Genomic DNA, 20789 nt, shown 5'->3' on the forward strand with positions numbered 1-20789 from the left:
CCCTTTGTCCTAGACAATGACAGCTGTGTTGGGGGCAGAGATGGAGGCACTGGGTAAGCAAAAATGAAAGGGAAATAAAGGCAGGGAAGGGTGGGCAGGGATGAAGTAAAAGAACAACCAAAGAACTTGTATGCATGTAAACATAACCAATGGACACAGACAATGGGGGGGGGGGCAATACCTGGGCTGGGGGAGGACAATGGAGAAAAAGGGGACATATGTAATACTTTCAACAATTTTTTAAAAGTGGGTAGTGCACTCTGAAGAGAAGGCACCTGATGTTGAACGTTCAAGAAACCAAGATGGACTTGTTACCTCGTGATCCGGGTGGTGACTATGTGAAACTCGGGGCCGCTCACTTAAGATCCGTGCATCTTCCTTATACGATCGACACCTCCATCAGACACCATACCCAAACGACCACCAGCCACAAGCTCCGTTTGCTATCCTTTATTGAAGGGTCCCACACCCTCATGGGACCCCAGCCAAACCAGAAACCAGACAGGCCCTCCATTTATAGCAGGAGGCCTAAAAGGGGAGGGGAATGACTCATGATCCCACCACACCTCCCTGGAAACAGAAACCACCACAGACAGACAGACAAGGGCTGGGGAAGAGAACGTGCCTCACTCTAGGTTCTCTCCCCATTGCGCCCACTTGAAAAGAAAGTCAAACACTGGTTACACAGCACCCCAGCCCCGCCCACCCATAGCAGCGTTTGTGGGACTCCCCTCTGCAGGGGGCGGCCCCCAGGCAGCTTCCCGTGCTCTTCCTTCACTTTGGTTTGCTCCTGGCATCTCCGTGCCCTCTTCCTTCCTTCAGCCTCCGGCCCATCACCTGGTCATCTAGCACCTACTCGAACCTTCTCTCTCCTCTCTAGGGCTTCCCTGCCCCAAGGCTTCTGGGGAAGCAGCGTCTCAGGCATCTTCTCTCCACCCAGCAAGGGGCCCACCAGGCCCCCTCTGCCCAGGACGTGGACTCACACGGCTGCCCCGCTCTCCTTGAGGTCAGGGGCTGAGCGCTGCCGTCTCATTCGCGGGGGAGTAGTGTATGGGGGGTAGCGGGGCCCCGGGGGCCGTTGGGCCGGGTATGGTTGGGGCTGTTGGGGATAATAGTTGTGCTTTTTAGGCTGGAAGTGCTGAGGTTCAGGCTGTGCAGCACCCCCTCCCCGGGATCGGCCTCCTCCATCCAGGGAATTCTGCGGGACGGTGGGAACTTCGGGGACTTGGGGGCCTGCGGGCAGGGGTGACCACTGGGGGAGTAACCTCCTCAGGGGGTTGGGGTGGCGCTGGGGCCTCCCCGCTCCCCATCCCTGGCCAGGACTCCCGGTGCTGGGGGTTGCTCTTGAAGGGGAAGCGCAGCTTACAGTCGTGAGGGGGCACAAAGCGGGCTGGGGGCCTGCGCAGCCCCCCACCCCGGCCCCCAGAGCCCTGCAGTCCTTGCAGCCGCAACTGCTCCTGCTTGAGCCAGCGAAGGCGGCCACGACGAAAGGCAGGGTCCTCCTCCATCAGCCGTGACACCCGCTCCCAGCTTGACAGGGGTGGCGAAGTAGACCGGGCTGTGGGCCCGTGGTCATTGGGGGCTTCCTCCTCTACGACCTCTGACCCTGGGGACGTGGCCCAGGTGGCCTCACTGGCTTCTTCATTCTCATCCTCATGATCCTGGGAGGAAAAGAGGGGAGAGAAGAGAGGGAACGTGAGAAGAGCCGAGTCTCCTGAGCACAGCGGGTTTGGGAGAAGTCAGAAGGCCCTAAGTGGCCGGATGTCAATGGGTCCCCAGAAGGGCTTGGAGACAGGGAGCTAGAACAGTGGTTTAGGAGCACAGGCCCGGGAGCCAGGGGGTCTGAGCGCAACGCTGGTCTGCCCCTTCACAGCTGTGTGGCCTGGAACTCGGCTTGTCACCTCTGTGCCTCAGTCTCTTCATGTGTAAGATGAGGTCAATAGTAATAATAGCTACTGCATAGGGTTGTTTTAAGAATTAAATAAATTAAACAACGTAAAGTTTTTAGAATAGTGCCTGATACACAGTAGGCACTCAGCAAACAGAGCTGAATAAATAATGTGTCCTGGGGATATGGCAGTCAACAAAAAGGGAAGAACAAGACTTGCCACCATTTTAGTGGTGAGACAGTTGATAAATAAGAAAAATTATAACATGGTACATATATTATAGCTCAATAAAAAGTTAAATGTAAGTGTATATATTTAAACTACTTAGTATACATTACCCATATTATATATAAATGCATACATTACACAATATACTTTATATAAATTATACATATTGAGATAAAGAAGAACAGAACGAGGAAGGGGGATGGGAGGCCTGGGTGAGGTGGCTGCAATGAATCGCAAGAAAGGGATTTACTGAGAAGTTACCCTTACAGGAAACACCTGAAGGAAGTGAGGGCCAAGCTGTGAGACTTTCATGGGGAAAGGCATCCAGACAGAGGGAACAGCAGGTGCAAAGGCCTTGAGGTAGGAGTGCGCCCAAGTAAGCAAGTAAGCCAGAGCGGCAGGAGTGGAGAGAGCGAGAGGGAGCTGTGTTGGAGAAGTAAGCCTTCAGTAGCCACAAGCTGCTGTGGATGCCTGCCTGCGGCCTCCATCAGAAGGCAAGCTGGCAGAGCAGCAACCATGTCTGCTGGGTAGCCCCAGTGGCTAGCACAGAGCCTGGTACACAGTAAGCACTCAAGTACTTATTGAGTGGATACATGCAAATGAGGGATCAGTGATAACGCTCCCTCGCAGGGCTGTTGTGAAGATTAAATGTGGTGACACAGGAAAGTGCTCAGCACAGCAGCAACCACGGAATAAGTGGTCCCCCGTAAAGGGGAGGTTATGAGAAGGCACATGTGAACATTCATCCAGCGGTAACTGAAAGTGCACTGTATCTCAGTGGTCCTGAAACTTTATTATAGCTCAGAAACACCTGGGTACTTATCGTAAGTGCAGATTCATCCCCAAAGATGCTGATTCAGTAGGTCTGAGGTAGGACCCAGGAATCTGCATTTTCAGTTAGTGCCCTAGTGACCGAGGCACATGATTCACCAACTACACTGAGAAAAGCTCCTATACGTGAATGACATTTCTGAAAGCAAGACGGGGAAGGAGGTTGGGAGGAGGTTCAGATTCTGAAAGGGGAAAGCTGAGGAGGGAGAAAGCCGGGCAAGGCCCTCTGTACCTGGGTCAGGGGGATGACCCTCTCCATGCGGAGCATGCGGTCCCGCAGGGCCTGCAGCTCCCGGTCCTTGCTGCTGTTCTGCAGCTTCACCTCCTGCAGGATCCCGGTCAGCTTGTCAATGTGCGCCCGAAGGTCCTCCACCTCTGCCCCGCGGGCTCCCTCCTCGCAGCCACCACCTCCACCTCCGCTGCCTTCCTCCTCGCCCACTGTGTCCCAGACATCCCGGGCCACGGCCCTCCAGGCATCCCCGGGACCCTCCGGCTTGCCATAGGTACGACACAGCTCCCGCATCTTGAGGGCGGCCAGGGCCTCGATCTCGGCCCGCCCGTGGCGGAAGTCAGCCAGGGCCACCTCATAGCAGATCTCCTTTACTGCCTGCATCTTCAGATCAGCCATGGTGGCCCAGCGGGGGTCTTTGCCCTGCAGCCGCCGACGCTGTGGGATTTGATACACCCTGCGTGGGGCCCGGCGCTTGCCACTGCTGGGCAGGCCACAGCGCTTGACGATGGTCTGGACTGTGGTGGGTGGCAGCTGCTCCCTCAAAGAGGAGATGAGCCTCCAGCTCTCTTCACAGGAGCGCTTGTCAGAGTCATCCCCACTGTCAGAGTCCGCGTACTGGGTGGGGCCAGAGAGAGAACAAATGGGGAGGAGGCTAAGGACATCCCAAAACCCTTGAGTCCCAACAACACTAAAAACACCCATCAGAACCGCACACCCTTAGGTGGGCTGCTTAACCTCTGCTCATCCACGCAACAGAAATGATACCACTATCGCCCTCACAGGTAGTTTGAGGGTTAATGTACACCAAGTGTGGCAACAGTGGCTGGCCCAGAAAGTGACCAATAAGCATAAGCTGCAGCTATATCGTCTAGATTTCTTGCATATGTATTGTTGCTCAGGATGAGGTTAAAGATTTAAAAGTCACCCTAGCCGGTTTGGCTCAATGGATAGAGTGTCGGTCTGTAAACTGAAGGGTCCTGGGTTTGATTCTGGTCAAGGGCACATGCCCAGGTTGTGGGCACGATCCCCAGTAGGGGGCATGCAGGAGGCAGCCAATCAATGATTCCCTCTCATCACTGATGCTTCTATCTCTCTCTCCCTTCCTCTCTGAAATCAATAAAAAAAATAAAATAAAAGAAGATTTAAAAGTCCATGTGAAGAGCAATCTTAAATGAATAATAGGAGAGGTAGGTGCCGCAGGATAGACTGGAGTCTGGGAAGCCCTGGGAGGAACTCCAGTTCCCTGCACACAGTGTCCTGCGGGTCACATTTCTCTCACAACCATCTCCTCCTAGACACCACCCCCACCCGTCTCCATGCCCACTCCTCACTCTGGCTCACAGTGTGCACCAATTGTGGAGTCGGGCTGCAGTGCTGCCAGCCTGTCTCCTGCCCCCCACACGCCTGCCAACTCCTCACCAGTCGCTGCTGCTCCAGCAGAAGGTCAGCCTCTTCCTTCTCTTTCCGGTACTGATTCTCCAGGTCCTGCAGCCTGGGGTGGGGAAGAGAGAGGAAGGCTTTGTGAGATTCTAGAGCCACCTCAATGGGTGTCCAACAGCAAGATGCTGGGGCCTGGAACAGCTTAGAGGGGCCCGGGGCCTGGAGCACCCCCTCCTCGCACCTCTTCTCCATCTCCAGCTTGATGTCAATGCCTTGCTGCTCCAGCAGCTCCTTCTGGGCAAAGTTCCAGTCCACGGGCTCAGAGGGTGGTCCTGGGGGTGGGGGGACCCCTCGCTCCCGTTCCAGCCGTGCCTGCTCCGGGTGATTGAAGCGGAAAACGTGGTTCTTGCCCATCACAATCCTATTCCCTGGAGATGGGAGGAGGGGAAAGTGGACTCGCTTCCCCATGGCAGCAAACTCATCCCCGTGCCCAAGACGTGCAGGTCTTGCCCACAAGTCCCTGGGGCCCTGACACCAGCTCTCTCATCATGCCAAGTCTGAGGGTGGTCTAAGCCCAGGCTCCTCTGGCTGGCACCAGGAACCACCGCCCTGGGGGAGTTGGGCATCCTGTTCCTGTTTGCCTGGGCAGCAAGAGAAACCAAAAGCTGACTCCTTGATCTTCACTTCCCAGTCCCTTCTTCACACCCCACGCTGCTCCCTAGTTCTCTCTGGGTGCTGCCTAAGGTTCACCAGGAAGCGTGGCCCTAGCACTTCCTCTGCACACATGCCCAGCACCCTCCCTCTGAACACTTCCTCTACCTGACTTCAGCACCAGTGGCTCGGTCACAAGTTTCCCATTGACATAGGTCTCGGCTCCTTCACAAGGCTCCAGGGTGACCACCACTGAGGGAGAAAGGAAATGAAGCAATTAGACCCTGGGGGCAGGAGGGTTATGGTCATACTCCCATCTTGCATTACCCCCCAAAACACATGCATCCCCAGTCCCACCCCCCCAGTACCTGTTAGGGGTGTCATGGCCCCTCTGGTGGCAGGCAGCAAGGGAAAGGAAGAGCAGAAGGAGGGTTAGCGCCCCAGCTGGAATTCCCAGGAGCCTCTGCAGGAGCTCTGTACTCACCCACCACCATCCTCCCCACAGCAGCTTAGCAAACCAGTAATTCCCGGCCAAATGGTCATCGGGCCCTGTCATTCCTGCCTTCCAGATGTCCATCCCTTCCTTTCCAACTAGCATTATCCCGGGGTAGGCCTGGATTCCTCCAGCAGGCCCCTAGCCCACTCCTGTCTGATGCATCTTACAAAACACTACCAGACTAATCTGCTCAAGCCACAGCCAACCAACAGATCACTGTCTTCACAGGACAAGGTAAAGTCAACCCAACCCAAACATTTATCGAGGTGCTCCTCTGAACAAATCACCAAGCCCACTGCTTGCCGAGACACAAAGATGCCTGAGGCAGCTTCCTGTCTTCCTGTTGTCACAGAGAGCCCTGTATCCCAAAAATCCAGGCTCTGCAACTCTTGAGCTGAGGGACACTGAGCAAGTCATCCAACTTCTGTGAGCTATAAAAGGTGATCATCAAAGACCTCCCATTCTATAGCTCACAGATGTTAGCTCAGAGTGGTTGAAAGCCCAAATAAAGTGATATGCAAACGTGAGTTATTATTTATGCTGGAAGTAATAGAGAAACTGGAGTGAATTGTAAGATAAGGCAGAGATGGGACTACTGATACTGTGGGAGTCAAAGAAAGCAGAGGAACTCAGCTTAGACAAGAGGACTAGAAACGAGTATGGGAAAGCAGCAATTTCTGAGCTGATGCTTGACAAGACCCTCAAATATCAAGGGGAAGACATGATGGAGAAGGAAAAAAAGACAGAGAAAGAGGCATCACCATATGCCCCAGAACAACAATGAAAGAAGGCAGCAGAGGAGGGGATGGTGTGCCTGTACTGGGTACCAGTCTATGCCCACCCTTATTCCCTGTCATGCCCCAAAATTCAATCACCCATTCCACACACATACTGCATCCCTACTATCCGCCAGGCACTATCTGAGGTCATGGAAATGCAGTAGAAATAAAACCCCAAATCCCTGCTCTTACAGAGCTCACTTCCAGGTGGTAAGACAGACGGCAAAGGAATAAGTCAGGAGGTAATCTCAAGTCAGGAGGATAGGTGTAACAGAGGAAAATGGGTTCGGGCAAGGAGAGGATTTTGCCACAGCTGGCCAGGACAGCCTTCTCCATGTCCATGAACTCACAGCAATCCAGCAATCCGTACTAAGGCAGCCCAGAGCAGAGCTCACAGCACAGCTCCGGAGCCTGCCACACTATATTCAAAACTAGTTCTGCTATCTTCTAGCCATATTGGTCTTGGGCAAATTCCCTAACTCTGGGTCTCAGTTCCCTCACAGGAGCTGTATGAGAAAAAGCAAAGGCACGCAGTAGATGGTCAGTGATAACTATTCTAGGTTTGCACCCACCTCCTCTGCCTGTCTTTGGTCAAGTCTTCAATCTGCTGTAAGAACAGAGGCACAAATGGATGGAACCTTTAGGGCCCCCGATGTTTGGGGCACAGATTCATCAGCTGCTTTTACTGATGTAACTAATGGTTTTTCACCTGTCATCTCTCAAAACACACTCTGAGCTCCTGAGGGTGGGCTCGCTCCGCGTGCCTGGGATGACTTGAGGGAACCTCAGAACAGGAACTCAGCAATAACTCAGTGGGCTGGACTGATTCAACAGCTTTTAGCCCATATGCTGCCACTAGGGACCTGAACCAGACCAGAATGATGACCAGAATGATGACATGAATCTGCTGACCCAACCTGACTTGGGGTGGTGAACACACAATACAATGTACAGATGATGCACTGTGGAACTGTATACCTGAAACCTATATAATTTGATTAACCAATGTGACCCAATAAGTTCAATTTAAAAAATAAAAATAATCTGCTGACCCTGAACCAACTGCAGCCCAATGGGCATGTCTTACACCTGAACTGCAAGCCACATAACAGTGTCTTTTCTTATTTTTAAAAACGTGCTGACATTGCTTGTCCCATATCCCTGTGCCTTCAAAAGCATCAGACTAGGCACTCCTTTCAGATTTATGAGACACAGATACGAGTTCAAGGTGATGAAGAGCTCATGTGTAACATCTGCCACCCTGCCCAGCCCATTTCCTACAGCTCAGCTTCACTTGGGCCTAACTGAACACAAATCATTGCATTTTTTTAAATGACTGATCAAGAACAAAATGGTGACCTCAAAATACACCCTGAACCTCAGGAGCATTGTTTTGTTGATGTCAGACAGGCTACTACCTTCACCCTTTGGGCTTGTGATTCTTAAAAGCTTTTGCAGCTATGGCCATAGAGAGGCAAAAAAATCTCTGAAAGTTTTGAAATCAAAGGGATACATGGGCCAATTAACTCCCTGAAACCACTGCAGTCATAGCTGGATAGATATACACATTTTCCAGAGATAAATTCAGATAGCCCACTGGAACAAATATAATTTTCCATAAAAAATGACCAGGATGCTGTTTTAGGATAAAAAAGTCAAGAAAGAAGGCAGAAGACCTCTTCACCAAAATGCCAGTGCTCTGCTTCTGTCTTGGGACCCTCGCCACGCGCTGCCCCTTGCAGCACTCGGGGTGCGTGCAGACAGCCGGGCCCTTGACTTCCCTAATGCTTACCAGGAGCTCAAAGCCCCTGTGAGGGCGAGGACACGTGCCCTCTTACATGGCTGCACACCCAGTGCCCAATTCAGAGTGTGAAACATGGGCCCTGTCCCTCTCCTTGTCTGGCCACTCCCCTCTCGCTCCCTCAGCCATTACCTTCTCCGTCCGGCTGAGGGATGCTCCGGAACACACAGTGCTGCTCCCGGATGAACTTCCCGGTGAGCTTGATGTCCACATCTACCTGGCCGACCCTGGGAAAGCAATGGCCAACATTTCCTAAGCAGGTGTCGGACATTCACCAAGCCGCTTCTGAATGCCAGCTCTTCCCCATCTATAAGCCAAGTGCAATTATTTCTATGTCACAGATGAGGATGCTGAGGCTCAGAAAGTAAAGTAACTGGTCATGCCGCCCAGGAGGGGTGAGGCTGGGATTTGAACCCAGATCTGCCTGACTCACAGTAGAAGAGAAAAGGGAACCTGGAGGGGATGGGCCTCCCATCATCCTTAGAGCTGGTCACCTTGAGGGTTCACTGCCTACCATGGACAGCTAGTAAATGCCTGTGGTGAGACAGAAAGGGGCACCCTCACCTCCTTAACTCCAAGAGGTGACCTCAGAGGCACGGAGCCCCAGGGATTAGCATTAGCCATGCAGCCACCTGCAGCACAGGCACTGCCCCTAAACAACGAGGGCCTGGGACCAGGATTCCCTCTACCCCACAGGGAGGGTCCCATCAAGCGAGGCCAGGCAGTGGTGCTAAGGGCTAAAAATGCGGTGGTCTGGATTCCAACCCCCGCCTGTGCTCTAAGCAGTCAGGAGCTATCCCCGAAGCACTGGGTCAGTTTGGTCAGTTTGGTCCCAGGAGGCATCTCAGCCAAACCGAAGTGGTGGGTGAGCCACTTCTCAGGAAGCCTAGAAAGTGGGCAGAGCTGTGGAGCCAGCCGTCCTGATGTCTGGGGTGCTTCCAGCAAGGTCACCAGGAAAGGGAGTCACTAGTGTGGCCGTCCCTCTGCAAATCACACCCCAAAAGGAGAGGCTGCCCCACAGGCACTGATTAAACACTACCTGGTGATGCCATCTTTGATGTGGTAGAGAAGACATTCTGACATCAGGGGGTCTTCATTCAGGTTCACCAGGTGGGGCGTCTGTGGGAAAACGGGGTCAGGGGAGGGATCCTGAGAGCCAGCCAGGGGGTGCCGCAGGGGAGGAAAGGAGCTCCAGCGGACATCCCTCCCGGTTCCAGCACTGAGCCCGCTGCTCCTCCCCTCACTCGGAGAACTCTGCCCTCTCCTTACTCCCACTCCAATCACTTTCAGAACAGCCTATCCCACCCTCTCCTCATACATAAGGGGCCTAAAATAGCCCCCTCCATCTACCCCTTCTCAGGTCAGCAACCCTTTCTAAGGCCCCATTTCTTCAGAGGCACCTCGACCCACCCATCTCCTTGAAGCCTAGAGTCCACCTGCCCTCGCCTCTGCTTTCCCTGTATTCCCTGTCCCCCGGTCTCATTTCTTCCTTCAAAACGTATCTTGCCACTTCTGGAGAGTACAAGAGGGGACTGGGTGAGAGGACTGGTACTTCCCACCTTTTATTACAGCTTCAATTTCTTAGGAGCATGGATTACTTTTACTTACAATCATAATTTAAAAATAAAAAGTGGCAGTTCAAGCCCAGGCCAGGTTTGCTCAGTAGTTAGAGCATCAGCCCACACACCAAAAGGTCTGGGATTCAAGTCCCAGTTAAGGGCACACACCTCAGTTGCAGTCTCTCTCACATCAATGTCCCCTCACCTCCCCTTCCCTTCCATTCTATCTAAAAGCAATGGAAAAATATCCTCAGGTGAGGATTAAAAAAAACACAGCGTCAGTTCAATTCAAAAGCATATAAAACAAACAAACCCCCTTTTCCCAGCAGACTCCCCAATCTTCCCTGGCCACTGCCCGTTCCCAGCCCTGCTTCACCTGGGGCCAAGGTCACACAGCAGCTGCCTGGTGCTGTCCCTGTCGAGCCCCCATCTAACGGGCTGATCATTATGTTGCTCCACATCGAAAACTCAGCCCATTCCCTTCCCCCAAAGCACCCTTTTCTGACTTGTTTCTCTAGCAACACCCCACTCTCCCCAGGCATGTAACTCTGGAAAGCACAGTACATAAGCCTTTTTCCCTCTACACCCCCTCATGCCACTGCTGCCATCCTGGGGAGGTCTCCCTCCCTACTATCTGCTGCCTCGGCCTACCCTGCCGCAGGCCTGACTTCCTGCCGTCTCCAGGGGTCTCCCAGTATTCCTGCTAATACCGCACCATGACCAAGTCATGCTTCTCCACTCAGACCACCCCAGCAGGCACCCCATGCCCACCGGACTTAAGCTTGCTTTTTAAAAATATATATAAATATTTTTATTGATTTCAGGGAGGAAGGGAGGAGAGAGATAGAAACATAAATGATGAGAGAATCATTGATGGGCTGCCTCCTGCACACCCCCTACTGGGGATCAATCAGCAACTAGGGTATGTGTCCTTGACCAGAATCGAACCTGGGACCCTTCAGTCCACAGGCCAATGCTCTATCCACTGAGCCAAACGAGCTAGGGCTAAGCCTGCTTTTTACGCTGGCATCCGTGGGCCTCATCCACATCAGGGTCCCAGCCCTCCTATCCCAGCCCCTTCCTGGGATCCCTCTCTCCTGTGTTCCCACCCAGTGGGACTGCTGAACACTTATTCCAGAAGACCTCCTTCATCCCTAAACATGCCTGGGAGCTCCTCCCCATGTTCCCAGCCCCACCCCTATCCCCACCTGTCCTAGTCATTCACTTCCCTCAGTCTGTCTCAAATGCCACTTCCTCTACGAAGCTCTCCCCTGCCTTCCAAATGAAGACAAGATCCTCTGCCTCTTTTCTACAAGAATTTACTTTCTAAAGACCCTGTGAAGTGCTAGGTGGGACACAGCGATGAAGCCACCCCCAATGCTGCTGTCCCATCAGCAAGGAAATCCGTCAACTTGGGGAGATAAGGCTTGGCAACGTTACACGTGGGAAAGGGATGCCTCACAGGAGAGTTTCTGATCTTTTCACATCTTCACTTAGTAATTCATTCACTCATTTGTTCCCAGGAGTTGAGTGCCACCATATCCTGGGCTGGGGGGAGGGTAGATGCAAAGATAAATAAAGTGAAGAACTGCAGGAACTCAGAGGAGGTTCAAGAGGACCTTGTGGAAAGGCAGCATGGGATACGATCTTTGAGGACAAGGACGTGGACATGCAGAATGGAGAGCATTCCAGGTAAAAGAGGAGTGTGAGCAACAGCACGGAGGCATGAAAGCGCACCGTGTAGGAAAAAAGAGCCAATAGTCGGGCCCCATATTTCTTTGGGGACCCCCTGAATGGTGATCCATGGTGGACATACCATGTATCCATGTGTCTGCCCCTCTACCCAGGCACCCCAACAATTCACTGCTGCCACACTTCCTCTTCTCCCAAGGGACTCTCACGCCCCTCCCAACACTGTAGTGTCAGGAACGCCAAACACTGATGGGCTCTGAGAGCAGAAAGTGATCCATCCCTTGGGAGAGGGGACATGATTGAGGACAGTGCTTTTCAATCTTTGTTCAGCCCTGGAGCCCTTTGTTCAAATGAAACCTTACCTAGAAGCCTAATATGTCAGGCAGATAAGCAGGGAGCCACTCAGGATGAGGCTGGGGGTGGGGGACCCAGAGTTTGGTCCTCCCCCCGCCACTCTTACCCATTCCCACCCCTGTGAAAGCAGCACCAAGCCAGGTTTAAAAATCACCTAGTTAAGAAGGCCTGGTGGTGGGGGGTCCCAGAAAGAGGGAACTTTCCCTAAGTCTCTTGGCCCTCTCCAAGACCAACTACAGCTCTCCCCTAGGACCACATTTCCTCACCCACCATTCCCAGGCTAGAGCCACCAAACCCATCTCCCCATCTGTAGTCTAACAGCTCCCCCTCCTGAAACATACATGTCTTTTAAACATATGAAAATATGTTCATCCTTACCACCTTGAGAAAATGCAAAAGTAAAACACCATTTTACCAGATTGGTAGAGGTCAAAAATTAGAAGAGGGTGAGGATGTTGCTTCTGGGAGTATAAAGTGACATGGTTATTATCTTTGGAGTGCACTTTGGCAAAATAGATTGAAATTTCACATAGCTACTATTTGACCCAAATCTCCACTTCTAGGAATTTTTTCTACAGATAACAGACCTATTTAAGACCAACCGTTGTAATATTATTTATAATATTAAAAAATGGGATACAACCTAAATGACCATCAGCAGGAAACTGGCTAATTAAATTATCCTACATCAATAGGATATTCTGACACCACGAAAAAGAACAGACAGAATTTCAAGGTTATATGAAAAAATAAAGTATAAAGTACTCAACAACTACTATTCCAAAAAGAGGTCATGTATTTAGGCACTCGTGCCTGCATGCACACACACCTGCGTCTAGTTATACAGAACACGCACTGTGTGTGCACTGGCTACCTCCAGAGCACGCCGGGACCTGGTAAGAGGGCTTGCCTCTGGGAGGGGAACTGAGGGTGGGAAGGAAAAGGACTGCGTGAGGGTTCTCTCTGGTATATACCACCTTTATAAGAATAATTACAAACAAAAAACAACACATCCCTGTTGGTCCCTGGGCTTCAGTAGGTGGCTTCCCTGTGCAGTGGAAGCCCTCCAGGGAAGAAACGCCCACCACATCTACCTTTCACCCATTTCTACTTTTCCTCTAACCCTGCAACTGTGGTGGAAGCGCCTCAGATACCAGTACCTCAAGGTGGCTGCAAGTTATGTTGAGAGCCATATGTAGCTCCTCCCCCAGATGCAGACCTCAGAAGGACCCCAAGCCCTGGGTACTCACCCCTGGACCAGGTCCCTCAGTCCAGCCTGCCACCCTCCATCATCCACCCGTAGCTCTCTCACTCCCTCACTGTGCCGTAGGCCATGCAAAGCACACCCCTTTCTTTACAGATCCCTGTCCAATGATCCCTGCTTGCTCAGCCTCCCAGACGGCCCTGATCTTATGAAACCAGGAGGACCTTCTTCCAACCCACCACCTCTTCTAGGCAGTCCCCGTGACCCTGTCTGCATCAGCACTGTATCTGACTTAGGTCCTGATCCTATTTTCCTTCGTAAAGTGGACCGAACAGATGTGGCTAGCTCTCCAGGGGACTGGGAATTCCTGACTTACTCCAACTGGCCTCCACGTCATCCCTTCATCAGTATGCCTGACCCATACAGCTGTGCCAGCTGTCTATGGCTAGCATCCATTCTGATTGGTCCGTTCCTATGCTTTGCTGGTGTCTCCAGCTGAGGCTGATCACTCCTACCCTGTTTCCTTCCTTCCTTCCTCTCAGCAAAGATGTACTGAGCACCCGCTACCACTACACACCAGGCACATGACACATGCGCCCCACCCACTGACACCTGTGTTTCCTTAGCCTAATGTTCTCTCTGCTCTTCGCTACTCCCAAATCCTGACCTTCGTTCACGCTCCATTTTCCAAACCACCTTCTCCAGGAAACCAGTTTCCATTCATCTACAGGCTGTACTGATGCTACCATCTTTAAGCCTCTCACTGCTTCTGCAATCAACATCATACAGTTTGGTGCTTATTTCTTATCTGTTTCCAAGTTATCCTTTTTGAAATGTATTTTTAGCTCATTTTTTGAGTAGATACCATATGTACAGAGTACAGAAGTCAAATGATACAAAATAGTATACTGTGAATAAGTCTCTATCCCACCAACCTCCAACCTCCCAGGTCCTTTCCCTCTTTCCTGGGGCAACCACTGTAACCAGTTTCTTACTGAGATAAATTCCAGGCATGAATTCACATACACATGTGTGAGGTTACGTTTGTAAATACCTAGATTCTAAGCAGCTCTTGAATCCCCCTAAGGGCAGGGGCCCTGTCACCCTTCTGGGTCCCTAGAGTCCCTGGCCACAGGCACTTACTGAGCACCTGCCTCTTTGGCTAACTGTCAGATGGAGGGAGAGAGAAGGCAGGGATGGCCAGACAACACAGAGAGAAGATGCAGGAGTGGGGACAGAGATGATGGGGGGACAATCAGAGACCTCGGAGATCAGGGTTAGAACTTATCACTTTCCCACCTCCAACCCTCTTCTCTAAGCATCCAGGGTCTCCTAGGCCTCTTCACCCAACCACTCACTCACCTTCTTCGGAGAGAAGACACCCACAGTTCCCCCGTCCTCCCGGACAGCCACCCCCATCTCAGCCAGCAATGCTTCTCTGCAGGCCAAGAAACAAATGTTAGTCTTATCATCGCTACCCATGAACTGCTCCCCTAAAGAATCTGACCTTCCCTCCCCATCCCCCAGTCTTCCAAGGCTCCAGCTGTCCCCCCTCCCCTCATACCTCTCCATCCTCAGGGCTTCCGTCTTGCGTAGTTTCTCTTCCCAGGTCTCATTCAGTTCAGCTATGATCTTCTCTGTTTCCTGGGGGCACGAGGCAGACAGGGATCAGGACATTCTGGGACAAGCACCTACCGTGGGGCCCACATCACTCCTGGGGTTCCTTCCTCCTCTTCGACCCTGGCTTTAGAGAACTACACTCCCATCAGCCCCCAGGTCCCCAGTCCTGGCCAGCTCCAGCTTCCCACCTGCAGCCTCTCCATGGCCTCCTCAGGCCCAATCTGGGGCTCAGCATTGGGGGAGAATGATGGCTCCAGTTCCCCATTGTGTGTGGGGGGAGATGAGGGTGAAGCTGGGGAAGGGGGAGACGCTATAGCTGGCAGAGCACCTCCAGGACTCCCCTCATCCACCTTCAGGCCTGGGAAGGAGAAAGAAGGCAAAGAAGGAGGCTAAGGAAAGATGTAGCTGATTGGAAACGTAGAGAAGGCCTCAGAGAGGACCAGTCTATAGAACTTCTGAAGACATCTGGTCAACCTCCACCAAACAGGAAGCCCTCCTACTGCAGCCTTAACAAATGGGCACCCAGTCTCTGCTTGCTCCCCTCTAAGGGTGGAGAGCTCATTACTGAACAAGGCAGTGAGTTCCTTCCATTGTTAGATGACTCACACTATCAGAAAGTTCTCAGCTATGCTGAGCTAAAATCTACCTCCGTTACAGGTGGCCATTGTTCCTGATCCTGCCTTCTGGGATAAGAGAGACTAGACTGTTTTTGTTTCTTTTTTTTACATCTACCTTATCCTTATCTTACCAAGAATGGACACCCTATTTCCCCCACTGTGCCCCTCAGCACCCTGACTGTCCTCAATGGGATGGACTCAAATACTGAATTCGGAGTCAACACCTGACGCAGCCCATACAGTTCTACATCCTCGAGAATGGACATCGTTTTGTATCAGTGAGGCTAAGCAGTAAACTTTAGAAACCATCCCACTATTAACTGTTGTTAAGCTTATGTTTCACATGAACTTCTGCAAGACAGGGTAAGTCCCCGCTCCATATCTGTACCATGTCACCGAGGACATAAAGGGCTTCGTGGTCAGTGGCCCCTCCCTGGCCCCAGGACTGGGCAAAAGCAAATGAGGAGGGTTGAGGCAAGCCAAGGGGCGTCCCCGAGCTGCCCCTCCCTTGGAGCCCTACCTCCCAGAGCAGAGGCTGAGAGCCCCTGAGCCATCAGCAGTTCCCGCAGCCGCGCCACCTCCTCCTGCAGCTCCCGGATCAGCCGGGCATTAGGGTCCTCATTGATGATGGCATTGCAGCGGATCTGCTTGGTGCGGTCAGCATACCTGGGTGAGGAGGAGGATTGGGATTGGTGAGGCCCAGACCCAGGTGACCTTAGTCTGCTGCCTGCTGCCTATTTCCCTCTCTCCCTCCCAGGTTTTAAAATACTGGGGCACAGTTGAGGGTCAACTCTGTCTCATGGGCAAGGTCCTGAACTACCTACCAGCCTCTGAGCTCCCCTGGCACTTTTCTTATGTTGTTTCCACCCCACCAGAGCCCCACCTGAGGGTGCTGAGAGTCTCCTCGTAATTGATGTCTGCGGGGCTCAGGGCTGCAATCATTGCTGTGCGTGAGTTCCCACCTATGCATGGAGAGGAGGGGAAAGCTTAAGCTGGGCTGGGTCCTAAGGAAAGTCATAGTGGGTCAGGGGGCCTTAGTGCCCTGACAGGGGTCTGACGGGGCACTGTCCAAGGTAGGGTGAAGCTAAGCATTGTGGAGCTACACATGAAATCTAGCAGCTAGAGGGAGCAGAGGTGAGGTCAAGGAGACGACAGACATCTGTGGAACAGAGAGCAGTAGGAGGAGGATGAAGTCAGCAGTGGATGTAGGATCAGAGAGGCGTCATGAGTGGCCAGGTTAGTGAGGCACTTGGCTTGGCAGGCAGGGTGTGGCCTTGATCTCAGCAACAGGACATCTTCAGAGGATGTTCCCCAGGTCAGGGGAGAGTCCATCGGACAATTGGAGAACTTGAGCATCTCGGGGTGGCAAGGGGATTTATCAAAGGGGGTTAGCAGAATGCAAGGTCAGCAAAGACAGAGAGGAGGAGCTCCTCACCCAAATTCTCCTTGAGTAGCCAGGTGAGCACAGAGTCCCTGTAAGGGATAAAATCCGACTTCCGCTTCTTTGATTGCTGGGGGATAGAAGAGGGGAGGAGGTCAGGGTGGGCCATCCCCAGTGTCCCCTCACCCAGCGCCCCTTCTCTTCCCACCCCAGGTCTTACCATATCCGCAAGGGCAGAGATCACCTTCCCTAGAGTAGTCAGGGACTTATTTATATTGGCACCTTCCTGAAAAGCGATAAGGAATGTGAGGAATGAGGCCCTACTCTCCCACTCCAACCCACTTCCTCACCCTCCTCCCCGCAACCAGAGTCCCAAGTTAGGATGAGAGACCACTGCACACAGCCCCCAACACTACCCCTGTCCGCCCCTCCTAAGCCTCCTCACCTTCAGGCGCATGCCCCGGGCTCCTGAGGAGTCAGCCCGCTCACTCCCAGCAAGGTCCACCAAACTGATCTTACTAACCTGAGGCAGAGGAAAGAGGTAGAGGTGACTGGGTCAGTGGGGAGGGGCAGGCAAATCAGCAGAACACCCAGCAAGGGAATTGGGCTATTGGCAAGGGATGGAGAAATGCAGGAGGGGACGAGGGAACAGGACAGGAGGAAATGAAATTTATTAAGACAATAATAAGGGACTGGTTATTCATCCATTTGTGCATTTATTTTGTTTATAGGTATTTACTTGCCCACTGTGTGCCAGAACAAGGTACAGTGGAATCCAAGCCCTGCCCTGAGAAGTCTAGTAAGAAGGACAAACAAGCAAATGGGAGATTGTACCCTATGATCTGAGAGGGGAAGAACAGAGACCTTTGGAAGCCTGGAGAAGGCACTCAAACCCAGCGTGGGCAGGGAGGAGGACACAAGGCCATTTCATGTTACTAGGTAGGGATAGTGGGAGGCGGGCAGGGGGGAGGTCCCCACCTTCTCTGAGTCCAGCCCAGTGAGCTGGTCATGGCAACGCTGTGTGAAGACAATGGTGAAGACGGCATGGGAACGGCTGCTGGTCTCATTCATATTGGTGGCAGCCACAGTCCTGGGGGAAAGGGAGTGGTCACTGGATCCCACCTCTCACCATTCTAAGCCTGGCTCCCTTTCCCTCCACTCCACCGGCCCACCTCACCTCGCCTTATTGCCACAGTCCATGAGATCGGCAATGTCTGCATAGGAGGTCACAGCCAATTTAGACAAGTCCTGCACGTAGGGGCCCAGGATGGGGTGCTCCCGGACCCGCAGAGCGCCCCGACTCTTGGGGTTCAAAAGGTCGCGTACCCGTTCACAATAGATCTCCATATAGCTCACCTAAGTGGAAGAAGAAAATAAGAAATAAGAAGTACGGTGATTACCAGAAGTAGAGGGGCGTGGGCGGAGGCAGAAGAGCGTATGGGGAGATAAATGGTGAAGGAAGACTTGACTTGCAGTGGTAAACACACAACACAACGTACAGATGATATATAGGGTGTCCCAAAATTCACGCAAGAAGTAATTTTGATAGAAAACACAGGTTTATAATTAAAAATTGTAAATTTTTTATTGATTCATAAAGTATACAGAATAGGGTTATGTATGGAATAGCACATCGGGTAAATGGCCTCCACGGCTTTGCTGGCACATACGCAAAGCCGTGGTCTTCATTGGTCTTCATTGTCCCTGCTCCTGGGCCATAATTGGTACTTGGTAATGCTTATCAAGTTGAAGGGATTGAAATCAAAGGGCAACAGATATTAGAATCTGATTCAATAAACCAAGTAAAATTAGGCTTTTATTTTGTGTTGTTGTTGTTAATGCTCACGCAAAATTCAAATCTTGCATGAATTTTGGGACACCCTATATTACAGAATCATACACCTGAAATCTATATAATTCTATTAACCAATGTCACCCCAATAAATTCAATTTAAAAAAAACATAACAAGCAAACAAAATATGACTATGAAACACCCTATACTCCACTGAGTATGAAACTGGTGATTTGAGCATTTACTAGGCACCAGGCATGGTGCTAAGCACTTCGCATGTGCTTACTGAACCACCCAACAACCTAGGACGGGGATCCCGCCATTATCATTTCATAGCTGAACATACTCAGCAGCTGAGAGATAAAATCATTTGCTCAAAGCCACCGTTAGTAACTGGCAGGACATGAATCTCAGGCTGGCTGACTCAGAGACTGCCCTTGGTCTTAACCACTCCTCTCTCCCCCTCTCTACCCAGGATCACCACGCCCTCCCTCCTGCCCACCTAGACCCGGGCTTACCTCCACAGAATAGGAGAGCTCAGCGCTCTGGTTCTTACTAACACGAGAGAAGAGGTCTTCACAGAGCTGGAGAGGACACAGAAAAGCTGCTGTTCACAGTGCACCTGCGGCGCCCAGCATCAGTCCAGGCCCTGTCCTAAGTGGTCCAGTTGAACCCTAACTCAACCCTGAGGGAGGGGTCATTCCCGTTTTACAGACGGGAAAGCAACCTCAGAGAGGTTCACGCTTGCCGGGGGTCACAGCTAGCAAACCCAGGCCTCCTAACTCCAGAGCCTGTGTGCAAGGCCACTGCACCGCACAGCCAGGGAGAATTACGAGCATCTCCCAGTTATCCTCTGCTGGCTTCTGGTATACTCACCACGCTAACTACGGGACCCCAGAATACAGGGCAGGTATATTCACAGTGGCTATGAGACAAGGTAAATGTAAGTGGCAGAACCAGGGTTCAAACCAGGGCACTCTGATGCCATAGCTTTGGCTCTCCTTACTGAGCCTTGTTGCTTCTGGAGGGTCCTGGATGTCCAGGCTGCAGCCAACCCCTACCCACCATCACATTCCCTGTCACTAAGGGCCTCAGAGAGCCAGCTCTCTGCTCCTAACCCTTAGACCCCTTCGGGACAGCTGAAGATGCTTCCGCCCCGGCGGCCCTGCCAGGTCCCGGCAAGTACCTGGGGCACAATGCCCTGCTGCCCTGGCTCCTGCCGCCCCATCATGGTGTAGGATTTCCCAGCCCCGGTCTGCCCATAGGCAAAGATGCACACGTTGTAGCCTTCAAAGGCGTGGAGCAGCATCTCTTCTCCAATGTCCCGATACACCTGTTGCTGAGATGCAAACTGGGGGTCCTCAGCCTAGGTGGAAATGGAGCAGAGAAAGACAGCATGAGCCCTACATGGCTTTGTCCTTAGTGTCTAGGTCCCGGGAGGCTTGCCCCCATTGTCAGAGACTGCCCAAAGGTCCTGTGCGCTTCCCACCCCCATCACATCCTAATCATCCCTGGGGGTCCTATTCAATTTCCTGCTCCCAGTCACAACCGGTGTCCTACCCACCCCATCCCACCCAACCCCCCACAGGTGCTATTCCCCTGCAGTGCCCCCGCCCAGGACCTAAATCCCCTGTCCCTTGTTGCTTAGCTCTTCCCCAGCCCAACAACCTTACCGAAGTGTGTGACCAGTAGGAGTAGTCAAAGGTGAAGCTTTTGGGGCCATCCTTGCTTTGTTTTGGATTGATGATGGCTGAGGGGGCAGCAGAGGGCAAAGGAAGGCCAAGGTCAGGTGCTCCCAACCTCTGCCCACTGCCCACAAGCCCCCGAATGCAGGCATCCTCGTACTCCCTCCTCTGTCCTAGTTCATCTCTCCCCTTTAATACTCCCCACCCCCTCCCGCACCAAAGCTAATTTTGGCCTCCCAGGACCCGCCACCAAAAGCTTAATTTTTGGGCCCTCCCCAAGGAACCCGCCCCCCCCCCAGGACTGCCTTCCTTGGGATTGGGGCAAATGGAGGGGCTCCAGGGCCAGCCATTTCCCCCCTCCCAGGGGACTGGGAGCACCGGAAAAGGCCAGCCCCGCCCCAACCCCCACCCTTACAACTAGCACCTGCTCCGTGCCGGGCACAGCCCTTCTCCGGGGTTCGGCCCAGCAGGACTAGCCTGCGTGGTGGGCCTGGCCCACCCCGCCTGTCCCCTGCCAGGCTCCTGGGACTCACTCACAGGTGGTGCTGCCCTGCATGCTGACCACACACTTGGCATCCTGGCTGGTCTCACGGGCAT

The 20789-nt window shown here is 52.5% G+C and overlaps 1 protein-coding gene across 1 annotated transcript; it reads right to left on the reverse strand.

Annotated features, from left to right (window-relative positions):
* Positions 1-435: 435 nt before the first annotated feature.
* Positions 436-20784, reverse strand: KIF1C (kinesin family member 1C; the record flags this gene model as incomplete). Its single annotated transcript, XM_014468072.1, is given in 22 exon segments — positions 436-1202; positions 1204-1661; positions 3181-3795; positions 4600-4672; positions 4802-4988; positions 5380-5463; positions 8420-8514; positions 9327-9406; positions 14459-14534; positions 14661-14740; positions 14905-15074; positions 15854-15999; positions 16217-16295; positions 16769-16844; positions 16935-17000; positions 17160-17237; positions 17693-17804; positions 17892-18070; positions 19026-19091; positions 19694-19873; positions 20181-20257; positions 20730-20784. Coding segments are annotated over 22 exon segments (3255 nt in total), but the record flags the coding sequence as incomplete, so codon positions are not given.
* Between the last annotated feature and the right edge of the window lie 5 nt (positions 20785-20789).

Source organism: Myotis lucifugus, unplaced genomic scaffold (genome assembly GCF_000147115.1).
Source record: "Myotis lucifugus unplaced genomic scaffold, Myoluc2.0 scaffold_426, whole genome shotgun sequence".
Lineage (NCBI taxonomy): Eukaryota > Metazoa > Chordata > Mammalia > Chiroptera > Vespertilionidae > Myotis > Myotis lucifugus.